This window comes from Pholis gunnellus (genome assembly GCF_910591455.1).
Source record: "Pholis gunnellus genome assembly, chromosome: 3".
Classification (NCBI taxonomy): domain Eukaryota; kingdom Metazoa; phylum Chordata; class Actinopteri; order Perciformes; family Pholidae; genus Pholis; species Pholis gunnellus.
The window spans coordinates 20,253,255-20,269,828 of NC_136529.1; the positions used below are offsets into that span (position 1 = coordinate 20,253,255).

At 42.7% G+C, this 16,574-nt stretch overlaps 2 protein-coding genes across 2 annotated transcripts; both read right to left on the reverse strand.

Moving 5' to 3' along the window:
* Positions 1–18: 18 nt before the first annotated feature.
* dcaf12 (DDB1 and CUL4 associated factor 12) lies at positions 19–7,388 on the reverse strand. The gene is made up of 9 exons (XM_079184470.1): positions 7,024–7,388; positions 4,743–5,033; positions 4,354–4,632; positions 3,698–3,758; positions 3,341–3,534; positions 3,113–3,178; positions 2,596–2,758; positions 2,259–2,437; positions 19–2,089 (listed from the first exon to the last, which is right to left on the reverse strand). Exons 1-9 carry the CDS (start codon positions 7,081–7,083, stop codon positions 1,931–1,933), a joined length of 1,452 nt encoding a protein of 483 aa, XP_079040596.1. The 5' UTR covers positions 7,084–7,388; the 3' UTR covers positions 19–1,930.
* A 361-nt stretch (positions 7,389–7,749) lies between these two features.
* On the reverse strand, positions 7,750–15,982 carry ubap1 (ubiquitin associated protein 1). Its single transcript, XM_079184459.1, has 7 exons — positions 15,841–15,982; positions 13,737–13,783; positions 13,473–13,597; positions 12,372–13,202; positions 12,077–12,235; positions 11,502–11,603; positions 7,750–11,286 (listed from the first exon to the last, which is right to left on the reverse strand). Exons 2-7 carry the CDS (start codon positions 13,774–13,776, stop codon positions 11,146–11,148), a joined length of 1,398 nt encoding a protein of 465 aa, XP_079040585.1. The 5' UTR covers positions 13,777–13,783; positions 15,841–15,982; the 3' UTR covers positions 7,750–11,145.
* Between the last annotated feature and the right edge of the window lie 592 nt (positions 15,983–16,574).

Genomic DNA, 16,574 nt, shown 5'->3' on the forward strand with positions numbered 1-16,574 from the left:
ATTGAATAAATGATGGCCAAGCATGAAAAAAAGAAACATTACATCAATATACATTAATTTTTTTATTATTTACTCTTTTTTAAAGATTTAATAGCTTGTTTTTTTCCAGATGTTTATATCTTACAATATCCTCAGATTCAGTCATTTGTAAAAACATTCACGAGGCATGTATAAAAAAAAACAGGGCATCACCAAGTAGACAGATCAATCCACACACCTCCTCAGACATATACATAAAAATGTATGCAACTGTCCCAATGTATTTTACACATACATATACACATTTATATATAAAATACACTTAAAAGTGTTGGTTTATTTGTTCAAATCGTGGTCGTAATTGGGGTTTCTCTTTTCAATATGTCATTATCATGAAAACTACAGAAAAGTTCCATGTAGAAAAGGAAAAGCTATGATCGCCTGCGGCAGTCTTTCACAGAAAGACCAGAGGAAGGCAAAAACCTAAGTCAAGCCTGCCTCTACCAAACAAGGAAAAAAGCAGAATCACTCACTCCTTGGTACAAAAAAGAAGAATAAAGTTTTACAACAGTGACAACAAATGTATGTGCCTGCAGCATCTAACTCCAGGGTAGAGTCCAAGAACTCTCATTAGTTCTCTTTGCAACCTTCTTGCTGGATGACTGAGAAGATCAAAGTGGACAACCACAGATCTTCTCCCTAGTTCCTGTGGAGGAGTCCCAGAATCATGGGAGGGATTTAACCTCAACATTAAAGGCTCCTCAATCTATCAATAATCATATTTGTATTTGCTACCAAAACTTAAAATCGTGGGTTCAATTGTAATGATAACAGATCAGAATTTGAACACCACTAATGGTCAAATCTGCTCAAAAGTATTCTGGTCAAAGAGAACAGGAACATACGCAAAAGGGCAAAGAGACAATATATCCTTCAAAAGAAGCAGCTATAAACACCCCTGACCAACTGAATAAAGGTGACGGAGAAAGGGGAAAATAAATACAAATAATGAAAATTAGAATATCAGCAGGGGGGGGTACGCCTGTCAAGTCACACACAAAAAAATAAAATAAGCATTTGTTGGGATTAATTCATAGCAGAACACTGCATTCAGCAATCGTAATGTTTCACCTTTACATCATCTCGGTAAGAACAAATATGAACACAAAGTTCCATTTTGATTGGCTTCTTTGCTTTTACTTCTGCGAGGAGAAGAGAGAAGTTCTGTGTGATTGTTGTGAGACAGGACGGGCTGCTCCGACTAGTAAGTAATCTCTATCGAATGTCAAACCGCACTCCGGCTCAGTCCTTCGACATTAACTGTCTCTTCAGTCATTCTTCTTCCTCTCTCCCTCTCTGTTATTGCCGTCCATTTTAGTGAGAGAACGAAAAGGAACTTTTGGAAGAAAAATTCCACAGGTATTCCACAAAGACACCGTCTTTTACCACAGAGGAGGCAGTGGTAAACACTGTCCTTACATACAAAAAAAAAACAAGCCAGCGAGCTACCATAGCCTAATCCCTGCGGGTTGGACATTTTAAATTCTGAAAACATGTACTACTTTAGTCTAGATGTTTGTCAAAACTCTTCAGAGTCCCTCAGTGGCAGACTTTGCAGTGCTTAAAAATGACTAGTTAATTGTTTGTACACATTTCAATATAAAAAAACTAAGTAGTTGAGGTGGAAGGAGAAAAAGGAATAATTGGGAGAGAAAGGGATAGAGGAATATGAGGACACAAACATACACAACGACAATATTCAAAGCTGCGATACTGTGGGGGCAAGATCATGCTCCTGAGTCCACATGTGAGCAAAACAGAGTGACACTTCAATGAGCAAGAGGAATACCAAAGACAGTGATGTCAACGGACTTGAAGAGGGAGAGGGACGGGTGAGGGAAAAAAGTCTGGACGAGGACGTAGTGATAGAGTGACGGAGGAGACCCAGAGGCTAGCTCCACAGTCCTGCGTAGTTGCCGTGCAGGCCAGAGCAGAGCGGTCCACCTGCTACGAACAGCTTGGTGCCAGAGTCGTCGTAGCAGTGGGTGTACACCGCGTTGGGGAAGGAATGAATGTCTGAGAAGTAACTCCTCCACGTCTCGTCGTGATTCTGAGAGTTGGGAGAGCAGGAGAGGACGGTTATGGGATGAGGAGAGAAGGAAGTGAAAAGTAGTGAAAACTAAATCTACGACAACAATGCTACAGCGTCTGTGTCAGGTCAACTCAAGCTAAGCACTTATATGTTTATTATCGAAGACAAAAAGGCAAATAATGTGTACCAGCCAGCCTTTCCCCGTAGAGAGTTTGAGGATGCCATCTCCTGGGAACTTCCGGTAGCCTCCGCCTGGATTCAACGGGTTCTCTAGAAATCTCTGGGCCCGGATGTCGTAGAAGAGAAGGGAACCTTGGCCGGTGCCCACTGTCACAATGTGTTCGTAGAAACTCACTGAACGGATCCCTGCACAGACAGAAGATGTCCCGAATGCATAGCTACTCAAAAGTAAACGGCAGTATTTAAACATTGTCATGACGTAGTTTAGGGAGGGAATCAGCCCTCCGCGTCTGCCATTACTGGAGCTTTTTTTCTTTTCTTCCATAAGTTTACGGATTACTCACCACTTCCTCTCTCTCTTGAATTGACAGACTTGATGCTGTGTGTAGGCTGCCGTGGATCCAGAAAGGACACATGGGCCTGAGAACCCACGGCGTACACCGACCAGTCCTCCCCATATGCCAGACACACATTCTCTTTGCAGTGAGGCAGCTTGGTGGACAGTATCTAGAGGGAAACGCCACAGAATGTTAAACGGGAACTAAGTAAAGGTGATGTCAAGAACAGTCCTTCCTTCTCCGTATAGTTTGGACACATAATTGTGGCGCATGCATGGCTGTGACGCTCCATTAAATAAGAAAAGTGTACGAAAATATAAGAATATCAGACGGATATTTACTATCTTGATGAGCAATTGATCTCATATCAGACTTAACTGGCAGTGTAAAAAAAGCACTAATACAACTTGCAGCAAGCTGTAGTCACCCCGTTCTCCCTTAGCTGAATGTATCACTGTGGTTTGAAGTATGCAGAGAAAAGGCATCACATGATTATTAGTCACACTATAGTAATGGGAGTTACCTTGCACAAGTTGTGCTCAGCTTTCCAGAGGTGGAAATAGCCATCCAGAGACACAGCACCCAGCTCCTAGAAAGGGAAGACACACATGGGAAGACGGATGTAAATAACTGATGCTGAGATGTGCAGAGGTAACAGGGTCTGACGGTCAACTTGTTTGTTTTGATGTGAAACTTCTAATACTTTGTAGGCGTGACCATTCACATGGTTCCCCAGGACGATGATTCTTACCTTATGGTTGTTGTTGAAGGCCAGGGCACGGACTTTACAGTTGTATGGGTTAGTGTACTCCTTTGGGATGTCCTTGAGGGCGCGGTGGGAGATGTGGGCGTATGAGGGTACCGCCTCTTCATTCTGACTCCGCTCCGCCTGGCTCATTACGTCCTCTGTCACCTCCCACAGGCCCATGGAGCCATCTCTGGACCCTAGGAATTTAAAAACACATGTTGATTACTGCCTAGATTATTTCCGTTTCCACAAACAGCATACAAAAGTGAAAAACAGACATAGGATTGTCATTCGGGTATTGTGAACAATGCTCACACAGCAGTGGTCATTCATACAACTTAACTCATGTACCCGACTCACCAGAAACCGCCATGTTGTCACTGATCCAAGCTATGGAGAAGATCCAGTCATTGTGACCTTCCTGAAAAACAAATGGCCACTATGTAAAAGCAAAACAACCGCGTGTTCTTCTGCGTGAATCGCTGAACAGCGATCGCTAAACGGTGGCTGGGAAATATTAACAAAATATACATCATGGTTATAAAATCGAATTATTTCACCCCTCTCTGGTTGAAGAGTATGCAATCAGGGAATCAATCACTAGTGTTGTCTTGGTATGAAAAGTGGCACTTAATCAAAAGTCAAGGAATCACAAAAAATCCTTAGAATTCATCCTCTGGGGATCGTAAAATTCTTGGCTATCATTCCAGTAGTTGTGGAGATATTTTACTGGTGGACCAACAAGCATTGTCATCTGTAGAGCCCCTCTCCTGGTTAAGCTAAAAAAAAAAATAATAATCTCCTGCGTGGTAACCTACATACGAACAAACATCGAACAATACAAGAAAGGTCAAAAATATTGATGGAGGAGCCAAAACTGCCACCTCCAATATGGCAAACCCTCCGCGATACGCCGCATTCAGCAAGAATCGCAACAGAACGACTTACAGTGGGCAAAAAGAGAGGATCAGAAACCATAAGCGACCACTGGATGTCAGATAACCCAAACCACTTACATCTCCCACACAAACAGGGTCCAATGTGGGCAGCTGGTAGATGGCCAGGCTGTTGGGGTTGTCTCCTCCTGTGGCTAGCAGCGTTCCAGAGGGGTTGAGTTCAATAGCGTGGATCCCACAGCCCTGCTGGTCCAGCCGGGCACGGGACACTCCTGTGGGTTGGTAAGGCCGCCCCGCCACCACTGGACCCACCGCCCCAGAGCCTGCACCGTGACACTCCCTGTCCTTCAGCATGGGAATGCGTGTTATCTGCCCCGTCAGGACATCAGCTACAAAAAGCTGCAGGTAAAAGGAAGGAAAGCCACCTGGTTAGAATATCAAATATTTGAGTGCATGTAATGTTGAGTGGAAACCAATGAATGCAGGTGAGTAACAAAATGACATCTCACCGTGTTACACTTGGTCCCACACACCACCTGCCTGTGGTTGAGCCACTGTGAAGCAAACACCTTGTTGAGTCGCCCTAGGGAGAACTCTCTCTCCTTGAGGATGCCAGGGAGCCTGCCGGCGGCAAAGCCCCGGAGGCTCCGCTGGAGCCGTAACTCGTGCTGCTGTTGAGGTCTGAACTCCCGCCCCCGGAGGGCACATACCACTGAGCGCCGACTGCACCACCACTGCTGGGCATGACGTGATGAACAAGAAACACGGCTCCGCTTGTGTGGCGCTTGACACCAGCCCAGCTGAGGAAAGAAAACATTTTGTTTGTGGCAAAAGCATGACTTATGTTAAGTTCAACATGTTTCAGGGACTAAAGTTGACTGGGTCATGGAAATATTACAGCAGAACCACACACATCCTTGACGCTTCATCAGGATGTGTACTCAATGTACAGGCCTAGTGTACACAAGAGCCCTGAATTTGATATTGCCAATATTATTGATGATGTAGGTTAAGACCACCTCTATATTTAGTCAGTAGACCTCATAAGACATAGTGATTGCATTATCACTGGTCAGGAACACACACAAAAATCTCTTAAAGCATGCTTATAAGTGTGTAGGTAAACCAGTCACACTTGTGTCTGACCATTCGGTTAAACTTTGCAACACTAAGTGGCTTGTTGCCAAGACTTTTATGGGCATATAAAGCTAACTTGGCCTGTGAAATGTAAAGCTCTCCGGCTACAATTCACAATATACAACCTCAGGTTTAAAGCACACGTTTAAAAGTGATATTCCACATTATTGTGTTGATTTATAATTTACTTTGGCTTCATAGGGATATTGAAGTACTCATATTGTATACAAATTGCAATTTGCCATAATGGTAAAATTATATTACCTGGGACTCTCTTAAAATGAAAGAGGCAACACAGAAACTGGCAGAACAGCTAGTCTTGAAAGAAGACATCTGATGGATGAATTTTCACTCATGTTAAAGCTGCTTAAATAATGCCGAGTAAACGTTTGGAAATATTTAAGGGTCCCTGACCCTGAGCACCATTTTTCTCTACAGAGGCACACACCAGTTCCTAATCGTTGTTTTGTGAGGCATCTCATACTTAAAGGATAAGCAAAAACAACCTGTTACATTTTGTTCTACATATTTGATTGCTCACACAGAAACAACCAGAATAATCTGAATTGACATCCCATAACATTACAACTGTTATGGGATGATTATGAATTGTCTAACCCTGGCCTAATTATTCATACCCATTATGAGCTGTGTAAAAACAACACAAAAGATATATATATATATATATATATATATATATATATATATATATATATATATTCCCTGGATCACAAAGGAATCTGGGGTGCTATCTAATGTCGTTTTATTTATTTATTGTGGTCTTTGATAGTTGTGTCTGATGTGTGTTATTAGCAGACTAAAGAATAGTTATATTAATATAGACTTGGTTTATTTCTACTGATGAATGATTTTGACCCCTCACACATGCCTGACACATGCCTTGACATTGTTAACATACGATGCAGAAAAAGGAAGCTCGTACAGTAACGTTATCTTTAATGTAAAGCTAGTGATGCTGCTGAGAAATTTAAAAGTCAAAGCTTAAATTATGGTGTCATCAGAATGTCCATTCCATTATCTTGGACAGGCCGATCTACGGTTGGTCTGTATGTATTTAAGTGAGCTATGCTAGCTAACTTAGTTAACGTCTATCTGCTAACGTTAGCTTAACAGCTAGCAACGGCTAACGGTATGCCTTATATTTGGACAAATTCAGTTTTAAATGATGACTAACGCTCTTCTGGATTGTGACTGTAGGGTGACAAGTGATGACCCCAAGCGAACTAGGGAATGTCAATGTTATCTACCGACGAACATGTGATTTAATGGTGATTACAATCAAATAATAATAAGACGAGGTAGCTAGCCCTTTGGCTAACGTTGACCCAGCTGTCGTATTAATAACGGACACCCTTTGGATAACGCCATGCTAACATTAACGGGTAACGTTTCTGACTTTCAAATAGAAACACGTCGTTAAAAAAGACTGCAGATGTCATTTGTTTGGTGGATGTTATGTCCACATAGTGTAAAATAGTGTAGTGGTTCATTGGTTAAAATGTCATCAATAGCTTGCCTCTGACATGGCTTTCATCAGCTAAAAACCTGATTAGCCCAATGCTAGTTAGCATGCTAATCAACCTGACTAGCGTTAGCTTAGTTAATACAGATCCGCACCGAGTTTCCGCCTACCTGTTGTTGGTCCTTGGGCTCTGCTGCCTTCCTTTTCCTGCTAACTGTTTTTCTCGCCATAATCTGATAAACACAGCTCCCTCACCCACATGGAGGGTAAAAGTGACTCTGGACACTGGATCATATAATGGCGATATTCTGTGTTGTTCCTTGGCCCTCGCTGGCAGCGTCCGACGACGAGCAAGGGCGATCACATACGGGAGAGGTTGGTTAGTCACCGGTTTAGGATTGTCGCTGACCTACTCTCATTAGCTTGCCTCCTTGGCTCCCAAGTAATAATACACTCTGGTTGTACTCCTTTTTCAGTTTCTAACAACGTCGCTAGCTAACAACCAGAGGGTACACACTCTCCTCTTTCTCCTACCGAGTCGCGTCAGCAACGGCGAAAGCATTGAGCATCGCGCAGCCGCACTCAAATTAAACATCAACAAAAACAAGGTCGTACGTGAACGCGAGCGTCATGCGTGCTCGTTCACGCCAACTGCGTGAGATCATTGATCAGATGATGTTTTCTCCCGATTTTAAGGAAATACTATTTTGTGTGATCAAATCAATAGTTTAATCTTATATGAAGTGAGTTTAATATGCCCAAATATGAATTTCATAATAGCAATCTTTTATTGTTTTAATTTTTATTTCAGGAAATATGTCAATACAATCAAATCAAGAGCTGTCAAATGTGTGCTTTGTTAGAAAATGCAGTTTTATTAAATGACATGTCAGATTAACAAAAATAATAAAAATATTATAGTTTAAATATAATTCATTGGGTATTGTTCTGTTTGTTATTCATAACATTTGGTATCTATATTTGTAATTGTTATTGTGAACATTGAGAACTTCTAGCAGCCATCTGGACAATGAGGTTAAAGGGAAGAAATCATTCATCATAATGTTATAAATTCTCCAGAGACTCAGCTTCCTCGATTGTTCTTAAGGTGGCCATTGTTTGGTTGAGCACACAATCATTGTTGACATGAGAATCTGAAATCACACAGATGGCTTGGCACTACCTAGGACCTTAACTCATATCTGTTAACAGACGTTATCCATGACTCTGTAATCTTCTGTTTATCAACCCTGGTGAGCTCAGGCAGACTAAATATGGCCTCTATATTCTGATGCATAACTGTCCTTTTTTCTGCTGATGGGCCACACAGTTAGATGTTTCCAGTTGCCACTGACAATACCTGGATGGACACTCATCTGTATTGTTGCTGCAAACTGAACCGAGAGAACAAAAAATGCATTTGCTGTCGAAGAGGAACAAACAGGGAGCAGGAGAGTTGTGCTTTCTCATCAGCTACATGTCAACACATCTAATATGTTGTGACCATACTTGAGAAAATAACTGATATCAAATTAAGTTAAAAAAAATGCAACAAACAGCAACGATTAACAGTCTCACCACTGAAATAGATGTGCACATTTAATCATGAGGATTTTCCAAATCATTCAAGAAGAAATTGAACATTTTGCAAATCACATTTCAGGAGCTTGGGAAAGAACACTCAACTCAGCCAACTTTTAATTATACCGTTGAGATATTTCAACGTTCATTAGGTTCACTGGCGCCCTGTTAAATTATGCTGCGAATTAAGAGATACATAAACCCTAATTAATGACAACCTACTTGCGATTCATCCCCGCACAATGAGGAGATTGTAAAAGAAAGGGAGGAGGCATTGATGGAGGAGGTCCAGAACCTGCAATACTGCATTCACTCTGACTTGTGTGGCTGTCGGAGGAGAGGCAAGTGGACATATACTTGCTTTCTATATGATTATGGAAACCACGCTTATGTATGAGTTATGTAAGGTGACAATAATACCACTTGTGTGTGTTTGTCTGGTAAAGTAAGTATACCTTTTCTTCTTTATCACAGTGAATCACAAAGGAAGGCAATTGAAAACAAGACTGAGTGAAAACACTTATTTGTTGATCATGTCAAACACACATCAGACAAAAACGCTGGCTGGAATAAGGATGCTAGGTCAAACACGACACCTTGCCCGTGTCGTGTTGTTTGCGTGCATCAGGTACCGTCCTTTCCACAGAAACAGCAGAATGGATTGACTGGATTGACGATGACGTGCGTCACATTAGCAAACACTGGGGTGTTTTGTTGTTTTCAGTTTGCTTGCAAGTTGGTTGAAAGCATCCCAGAGGGAGGTTTATTTCCTGCTAGCATGTGCTCATTTGTCTGGTTTTAGTGGTGCCGCATATTCTGCAGACGCTTGGTCTAAGTGAAATTATGTCTGTATTGGAAATAAACCACACTATAGATTTTTTTCCCGAAACCATGCGTTGTTTTAAAATTGATTTATGTCTTTTTGTAACTGTGAAACATAGGACAAAGTACTGGACCTGCCCCAAGCAAAGTGCCGCTTCTCCAAAGTCACATTTTGCTAAATTTGAGTCCTTAATCTGTTACCACACCTCTCACGATCCCCATCAGTACCACGGAGATCAGGATTACGGGACATTCAGCAATCCTTACCTTTGGTGCAACTGAGCAGACATGCTTTTTAAAACATTTGTGTAGCACTGAACCCAGACACATGAAAATAAAGGATCCTGGCCTTCTTTGAAACAATGACACCCAATCGACATATATGGGGGGAAATGCTTTTAGCTCGTGGTGACAAACGTTTGTTAACTTTACATTTAAGACTGTGGAGATGGCAACAAGCCTAAAATCAAGATGGCCACTCATTTCATACTACACATGAGAAAAAAAAAAGTGGAAGTCAACAAACAAAAAGTCACGTTTGATTAGATTGTGTGGCATGAAATCCAAAAAAACAGAGAATAAATTATGGCAATCACTGAAATCAAACCCATCCTAGTCACATCCCAATTTCTATCAAGGCTTGAAGACCATTTCTTATCTCCCGACAATATTACTCGAGTCAACAGTAACACGATATGAAATGTCTCTATTGCACTGTGATGTGGCTGCAAAAACAAGCCCTCACTTACATTGTATTTTTTTTTAAACCCACTCACTCTTTTTCCAGTCTGCAAACAGAAGTCCGTGACAGTTCAACGCGAGTTCCCATATCTTATATTATCGTATCAAACTCTTTATGTCTAAATGAAAATATCAGTGTAGTATTTTAAATAAGATGATAATTATGATAACATATGAAACATGTGTGCTGTATGTGACACATCAGTGCCAGTGGGTTATGGGATATGTCTTATTATTTCCGAGACAGGAACTTTCCTCTGTCTCCCCACGGCTTTAACAGGCCCTTCCAGTGCAGGTTGAAGAGCGTACTGGGAGAGTAGCATCTCTTATGTTCAGAGTAATGGTGACTAAGGATCTATTATGCAGTTCCTTATACAGAAATCAAAGAAATGGACTCTTTATGCCGACATGAAAAAGCGCCCAAATGAACAGAAAAATGTGAATTAATGAAAGAATAAAGTAGTAGGTGCAGGGCACCAGAGCAGAGAGGGCACTTCTTGAGAGTCTGATTTTTTTTTTTTTTTTTTTTTTTTTACTTTTAATGTTAGTTGGCTCAGTTTGAAGAGAGCCTCCTCCAGGTCCCACCGATCCCTGCCACCAGTTAATATGTCTGCACAGCGCAGTGGAAGATGGCAGCTTAGTCGTTTCAAGAGTTCAAACGGGTCTTTCTGTGATGCAGAACCCGTCACCAGCTCCCCATTCGGTCCTGCACTTTTGCCTGCAGACACACAGGACTTCCACGATAGGAAGCGAATCGGAACGGCATTAAATCGCCACAGCTCATTATATTCAGTTTCTCCATTTCCAGCGCAGTCATTCTTCCCATTCCTGAATACCCTTGCAGTCCAAAATCCTGGGAACTAACCCCAGGACTTCTTAGGAAAAAAAAGAAAAGAAAAAAAAGAAACACCACCGTGAAGTATTGTTACGCTTTTACCCCCTCCACTCTAGGCACAGTCTTTAAGAAGTGCTGAGACACGATACGTTTTTAGCACAGAGAGAAATACAACCTTCTCCCAGCTGTCCCTTCCACAGCCAAGGCAAGGGCAGGACATGGTGTGACAGGGTCGGCAGAAGGAAAGGGGCTGTGTTGGGTAGTAGCGGGAGGCGAGCCCTGGGCCGGGCTTTGGTTGGCTGGTTAGCTCGGCTCAGCTAGCTGCTGCCCGAGCCATCAGGTCCTCTAGAGCCTTGTCCTGATCGTTGTTGTGGACCAGCAGCACCTCTTTGATGGCGTCCCGCTGAAATCCCATTTCGCCAAATCTTGACATTAGCTCAAGGAACTGCAAAGCCTGGGAAGGATGACAAAATAAATAAAACTACAATAGCTAAACATAATCTATTAATGTAATCTATAGACTTATCTTGATCATCAGAAGATAGGGGGTGGCGCTCATATTTCAAAGACTGAACACCGTGTTTTCTAGCTTCTAATTATTTGACTTCACGTATAAACACAATGCGTGCTCTTCGGGTGTACAGTTAGCTAGTAGCAAATAGTACAGACCTTTTCCTCTGAGCATTGGTACATCTCTAAACATTCCTCCACTGCAATTGCATCGAAGCCCCGCTCACACAGACGCCCATGGACAAACAGGTAGTCCAGTACCTTAGACAAATAATAAGTACATTTTTATTAACAAAATCCATAAACATTTTGGATTGAAATTATTAATGGTATAGTTTTGTAGGGTTAATGTGTTGTTCTCTTTATGCCGTTTGCACCTTGCGTCTAAAGCTAGATCATTGAAAACCAGCTAATACAAATTAAATCTGATATGCTAACCCCCATAATTAATTTTTTTATCCCACATCTACTGCCCTATTATGTGACAGTGGTTGGATCGGTCATATTGTGTAGTATTAGTTGTACAGATCACAGAAACATATCTATTGCCATAACTTTTGAGACAACAGAAGGTGTGATGAAACAACTTTATTTTTAATTTAAGGCTCTATTTACAAAAGAACTGCACTGAACCAAATTACACAAGCACACAAACAATGAACTGTTGAGCACGCTGACGAATGAATATGCTAGGAATCCAGATTCCTGTGCATTAGGGCGAGAGGGTGTCGCACCTGTTCCACATTCTGCCCCTGTCTCTGCATGGCCCGTAGGACACCCTCATAGGAGTAGCCCATGCCCACAAGGGTTTCCACACACTGACGCTCGCTGGGGGTCATGCTGAGCAGTGCTCCACCACACGGCAGACCACCAGATCCGGACCCGGGGATGGCCTGGAGCAAAAACATGAATGAATGTCAATGGAGGTTCCTGAGATTCATTATCTACCATCACTGGTTAATCTACGTCACTATTCCAAAAACAAACCATGCACACAATTAGTCTGGCAGTATGTGATCTCATGCTCACCGGTTTTGGTGCGACACTCTTTGTGTGGCTGGTCGGCGGTTCAGGGGGAACAATAACTTGGGCCGTGGGTGTGTTCGGTGGGCTGCCATTGGTTAGGTGCTGTCGGGGAGCAGGCGTGGGTGCAGGGAACGGGCTGTACCTCAGTGGCTCCGGGTCACCAGAGTCAGAGAGCTTGGGAAAAGTGAGAGAGCGGATGTTGCAGGGCCGATCGTCGGTTTCAAACCCCGTTCTGCCAGGGTGACCAACTCTGTCCATGTCCAGCAAGGCAATCAACCCGTTGGGTTTATGGGAAAAGCCAGGTTTGGCTGCTAGGCTGGTGTTGATGCTGGGAGGAGACGGGCTGTTTCCACGTGACATGTGGGAAACCTCTGGTGGGGATACAGAGGGAGGAGGAGGTTGAGGTTGAGGTTGGGGCTGGCTCTGGAGGATGTTCCTGAGCTCCTCCCTATCGTCCAAAGTTTTGAGCTCCAGCTTGTCAAAGGGGTCCTCTTCCCGCTCAAAGTCAGCTAGGTTGAGGCTGTGCAGCTGGGGAGTGCTGGGCAGGATTTTCCTGGGGCCAAGGCTGGGGGCAGGCAGTGGAGTGAGGATGGCGTTATGGCTCAGCCCCGCCAGGACGGGGTTCAACGCTGGTGGTAGAAGGTCCTGGTCCTCTGCAGCAGACCGGGGTTTCTTCCCACCACCAGCATCCATGTCCTGGGCCTGTGCCGAGCACTCCCTGCTCTCCGCCTCCTGCTTGGCTGCTGCTGCCTCTTCTGCTCGGGCTTCTGCTGCTCTGGCCTTAGCCAGTTCAACCCCCCAGTGCACGCTACGCCTCTCCAAAGAAAAGTCATACTGTTGATGCCGCAGTAAGAGGAAGAGAGTAAGACGGGCAAAGAGGGCACATAGAGCGACAGGGGAAAAAAACAAGAACAATGAGTATAAGAGCCACATGAGATTACAACTTCACTTATACAACATCATTAAAAAAAAAAATGGAGGTTGCTGTAATTTATAAACAATAATAATAGGTCAGCATGGTTAAGCCCTGCTGAGGATGCTGCTAAGATGCATGTAAGTGCAGCATACACTGGTGCAAAATCAACACATTTTCCTGTGCCTTACCTGCGAATCCACTAGCAAAGAGCGACAGTCTGGGAGACAGAAACCGACAGGAAGCCCCACTTTGGCTGGGCAGCGGAATTTGTCATTGATCTTGAAGGGAACAGCATCAAGGTAGCTGATGGGTCCTGTGTCCAAAAAGAAAACAAAGTACGCATGTATTAGAACAGACAGTGGAACTACAGGCACCTTGAACCTACACTTCACTAAGAAGGATCAGTGTTGTCAAACAGTGAAACAAGAAAGAATTAAAAATAGGTTCCTCACCATTGTTGTAAGCATCTGATCCAGACTTCCTCGCAGCCATTTAGACTCTGAAAGCAGACGTGTGTGTAGACCAGGTGTAACGTTAGTGAGCAGTGGGAATGCTAAGTGGGAGAGTTAATATTTACATGGATGGTCCATATATCAACAACCTAAAGTGCAACAGCAACAGCCCAAAATGGATTTCCCCCGCCCTTCTTCCACCAAGCAGATTCTAATATTTACAGAATGTCTTTCCCTGAGCTCACAAATTGGTCCTAAAGAAGCGTTTTAATCAGAGCGTATGAGCAACGACACTTTATCACATGGTGGTGCAAATCAATTTTTTCTATTCAAATTAAAATTCTTCACTTTCTCTTTGGCTTTGTACATTCCGCCGTTTTAGCATTTCAAGTCACATAATCCCATTATTTGGTCATGCCTCGCAACAGTGGCCGACATTATCAACACAGAGACGCCACTGTTTCCACATCCGCTCAACACAGAACTTTGATCTGTGTGCTGCTGAAGTCTGGTGTTCAGTAGATAAAGTGATAGATTTCGTCCACTCACACGGCTGAAAGGGGTGTTTTTGTTTGTGAAAAGTGCTTAAAGCTCCAATAAGCTAAATTGTAAATAAACACTGAATCAATGGGAAAATAGGGGGGGGGGGGGGGGGGGGGGGGATGGTCACATATCTAACTAGAGACTGTTGTGCCCACAACGTCACTCCATCGTGGCCTCCCGGATAAAGCTATATGCACTTGATGAGCGTAGGACTACGGTGGGATCAGAGGAACCGGACTCGTGTTTTGAATCAATGATACTCAAACACAGATGAAGTTGATGGACAATGTTACCCTGCTGTCGTTTCTTTTTTCTTTTTAAAGTTTAGATGCCAGCCATATTATCTGCCCGGAGAATTCAGCAATTTGTTTTTGTTGCTGCTCTCTTCACTCATCTGGATGCAATAAAAAGAAAAAAAACACTACTGTTTTTGTTTTGTTTTTCTTGCGTAACACAACTGCATTTTGTTAAACAACCCTGTGTTGCAAATTATTGTATGAAGACACAACATGAGCAGCAATACACAGTAGGCCGTAGTACACTGCAATCTGCGGACTATCACCAGCACCCAAGGATCTCCAAGATTGTGTCAGAGTGACTCACGTGGGAATCCATAATTACAAACACATCTATGTAAAAACGCAGCCTACAGGCAGGTTACTTGTACTACACTAACCTGGGAGCTGTTTGTTCACCGTCCATTTGCCCCAATTTAGAGTTCAGGCATCACACTTTAACTTGAATCTAGACTACAGACCCTCTGGCTCATCAGGAGCGACCACAGTGATGGGCCACACATGATCAACAATGATCTCGCGATCAGGAGTTATTTATCTTATCAGATGTCGTTAATTTGAACCTTGTGACGTTATACACCACGTCGGTTGGTTAGAATATTTTAGTTACTCGCCATAATGTTATATAACACCACATCCACCATACACGTCTGTTCTGCGTAGCTGTTTTTAACAAGTTAGACTGTACTCGAGGTTAGAGTACAACCACTACAGCACAATACGTCACAGTAGCCGTGTTAGCTAGCTAGCTAGCTTAGAGGGATCTTAACTGCTCCAAACTTAAAACGATACAGAAAGGATCGCAGTATCTACAATTCATCACGTCATAATTGTATCTTTAAAATTGACGTCAAGGCTCCCAGTTGTCACGCAGTGGGCACACTTTACGTACGATAACGTTTGCTCGTTAGCTCCTGTCAATAAAGTTATAATAGTGTTGATTAGCAACAAGCTACGCTATCAGTACTATGGTCACTCCTAGCTCAACGCAGCTAACGGCTAACATATAGTGACAGTTTAGCTAAGAAGTCAACGTCTGATATGACATGAGTGTGGGTGAAATAGTAAAGTCCAATGGATGAATTCACTAAATAACCACTAGCCGCTGCATAATGTTTCATAGGTAAAAGCTAGTGTTGATGCTAATACGCTGAGCTAGTGGCCCGGCTGTAATAGTATGTGGCTGGTTGAGACAGACCGCTGTCTCTGCTGCCACCGCCCCTGAAACTAACCTGAGCTCTCATATAACCACAGACTCCTCTCACCTGTGTCTACTCCGTCCTCTTTGTTTTTTTCAAAAATCCCAAACGATGTTCTTGCCGAGATGGCACTCAAAATGTAAACTATTCTCAGGAAGAGTTTTATTTATACTGAAATCTCTTTCCTGCTTCAGCGTGGGACGCCATCTTGATTTGTCAAAGCTCCCTTTCGACTGGTTCCTGTCTGACGTCACTCAGCTACGTTACGTCAGAACATCACAAACATCACATCCAGATGTGGAGGCGATGGTCTGAGCGTAATGATAGGTACTGTTTTAAAAGCAAAGCTAGCGAAAGCAGTGCTTCTCGTCATTCAAATGAAGGTTTTGAATAATAGAGTAGATTGTATTAGTTAAACAAAATGCACTCCTTAAAATTGATTTATCAAAGAGCTGGGCCTGAAAGAGTGTATTAATGTGTGTATTTTATTGCCTCTGATAAATGTTTATGGTGCCCTTTAAAGTCGCCTAATTCTCTTCAGTGCTGTGTTTTATTAGGGACATGTATACCGCCCTGCTTCTAATGTTACAATTAAATTTACAAAGAGATAGATGTGAATTTCTGTGTTTGTTTTAATCAGATTCTTCAATATCCGGAGCCATTAAGATATATGATTAAGAGAGAGAGAGAGTGACAGAGCAACATCTTCTAATCTAATTCTTATCCAAAGTTAGCTGTTAGGTAGTGTAGACGCCTAATAAACCTCATTATCTCATTCGTTTCTGAAATTGAAAATATTG

What these genes read in the sequence shown, in the direction of transcription:
- dcaf12 (XM_079184470.1), bottom strand. Translation starts at nt 7,083, where the DNA reads ATGGCGAGAAAAACAGTTAGCAGGAAAAGGAAGGCAGCAGAGCCCAAG. An exon ending in AGCCCAAGGACCAACAACAG is followed by an intron (nt 5,034 to 7,023) that starts GTAGGCGGAAAC and finishes TTCTTTCCTCAG; the next exon opens with CTGGGCTGGTGTCAAGCGCC. An exon ending in CCTTCAACAACAACCATAAG is followed by an intron (nt 3,179 to 3,340) that starts GTAAGAATCATC and finishes TTCCCTTTCTAG; the next exon opens with GAGCTGGGTGCTGTGTCTCT.
- ubap1 (XM_079184459.1), bottom strand. Translation starts at nt 13,776, where the DNA reads ATGGCTGCGAGGAAGTCTGGATCAGATGCTTACAACAATG. An exon ending in CTTTGCTAGTGGATTCGCAG is followed by an intron (nt 13,203 to 13,472) that starts GTAAGGCACAGG and finishes CGGCATCAACAG; the next exon opens with TATGACTTTTCTTTGGAGAG. An exon ending in ACCAATGCTCAGAGGAAAAG is followed by an intron (nt 11,287 to 11,501) that starts GTCTGTACTATT and finishes CATCCTTCCCAG; the next exon opens with GCTTTGCAGTTCCTTGAGCT.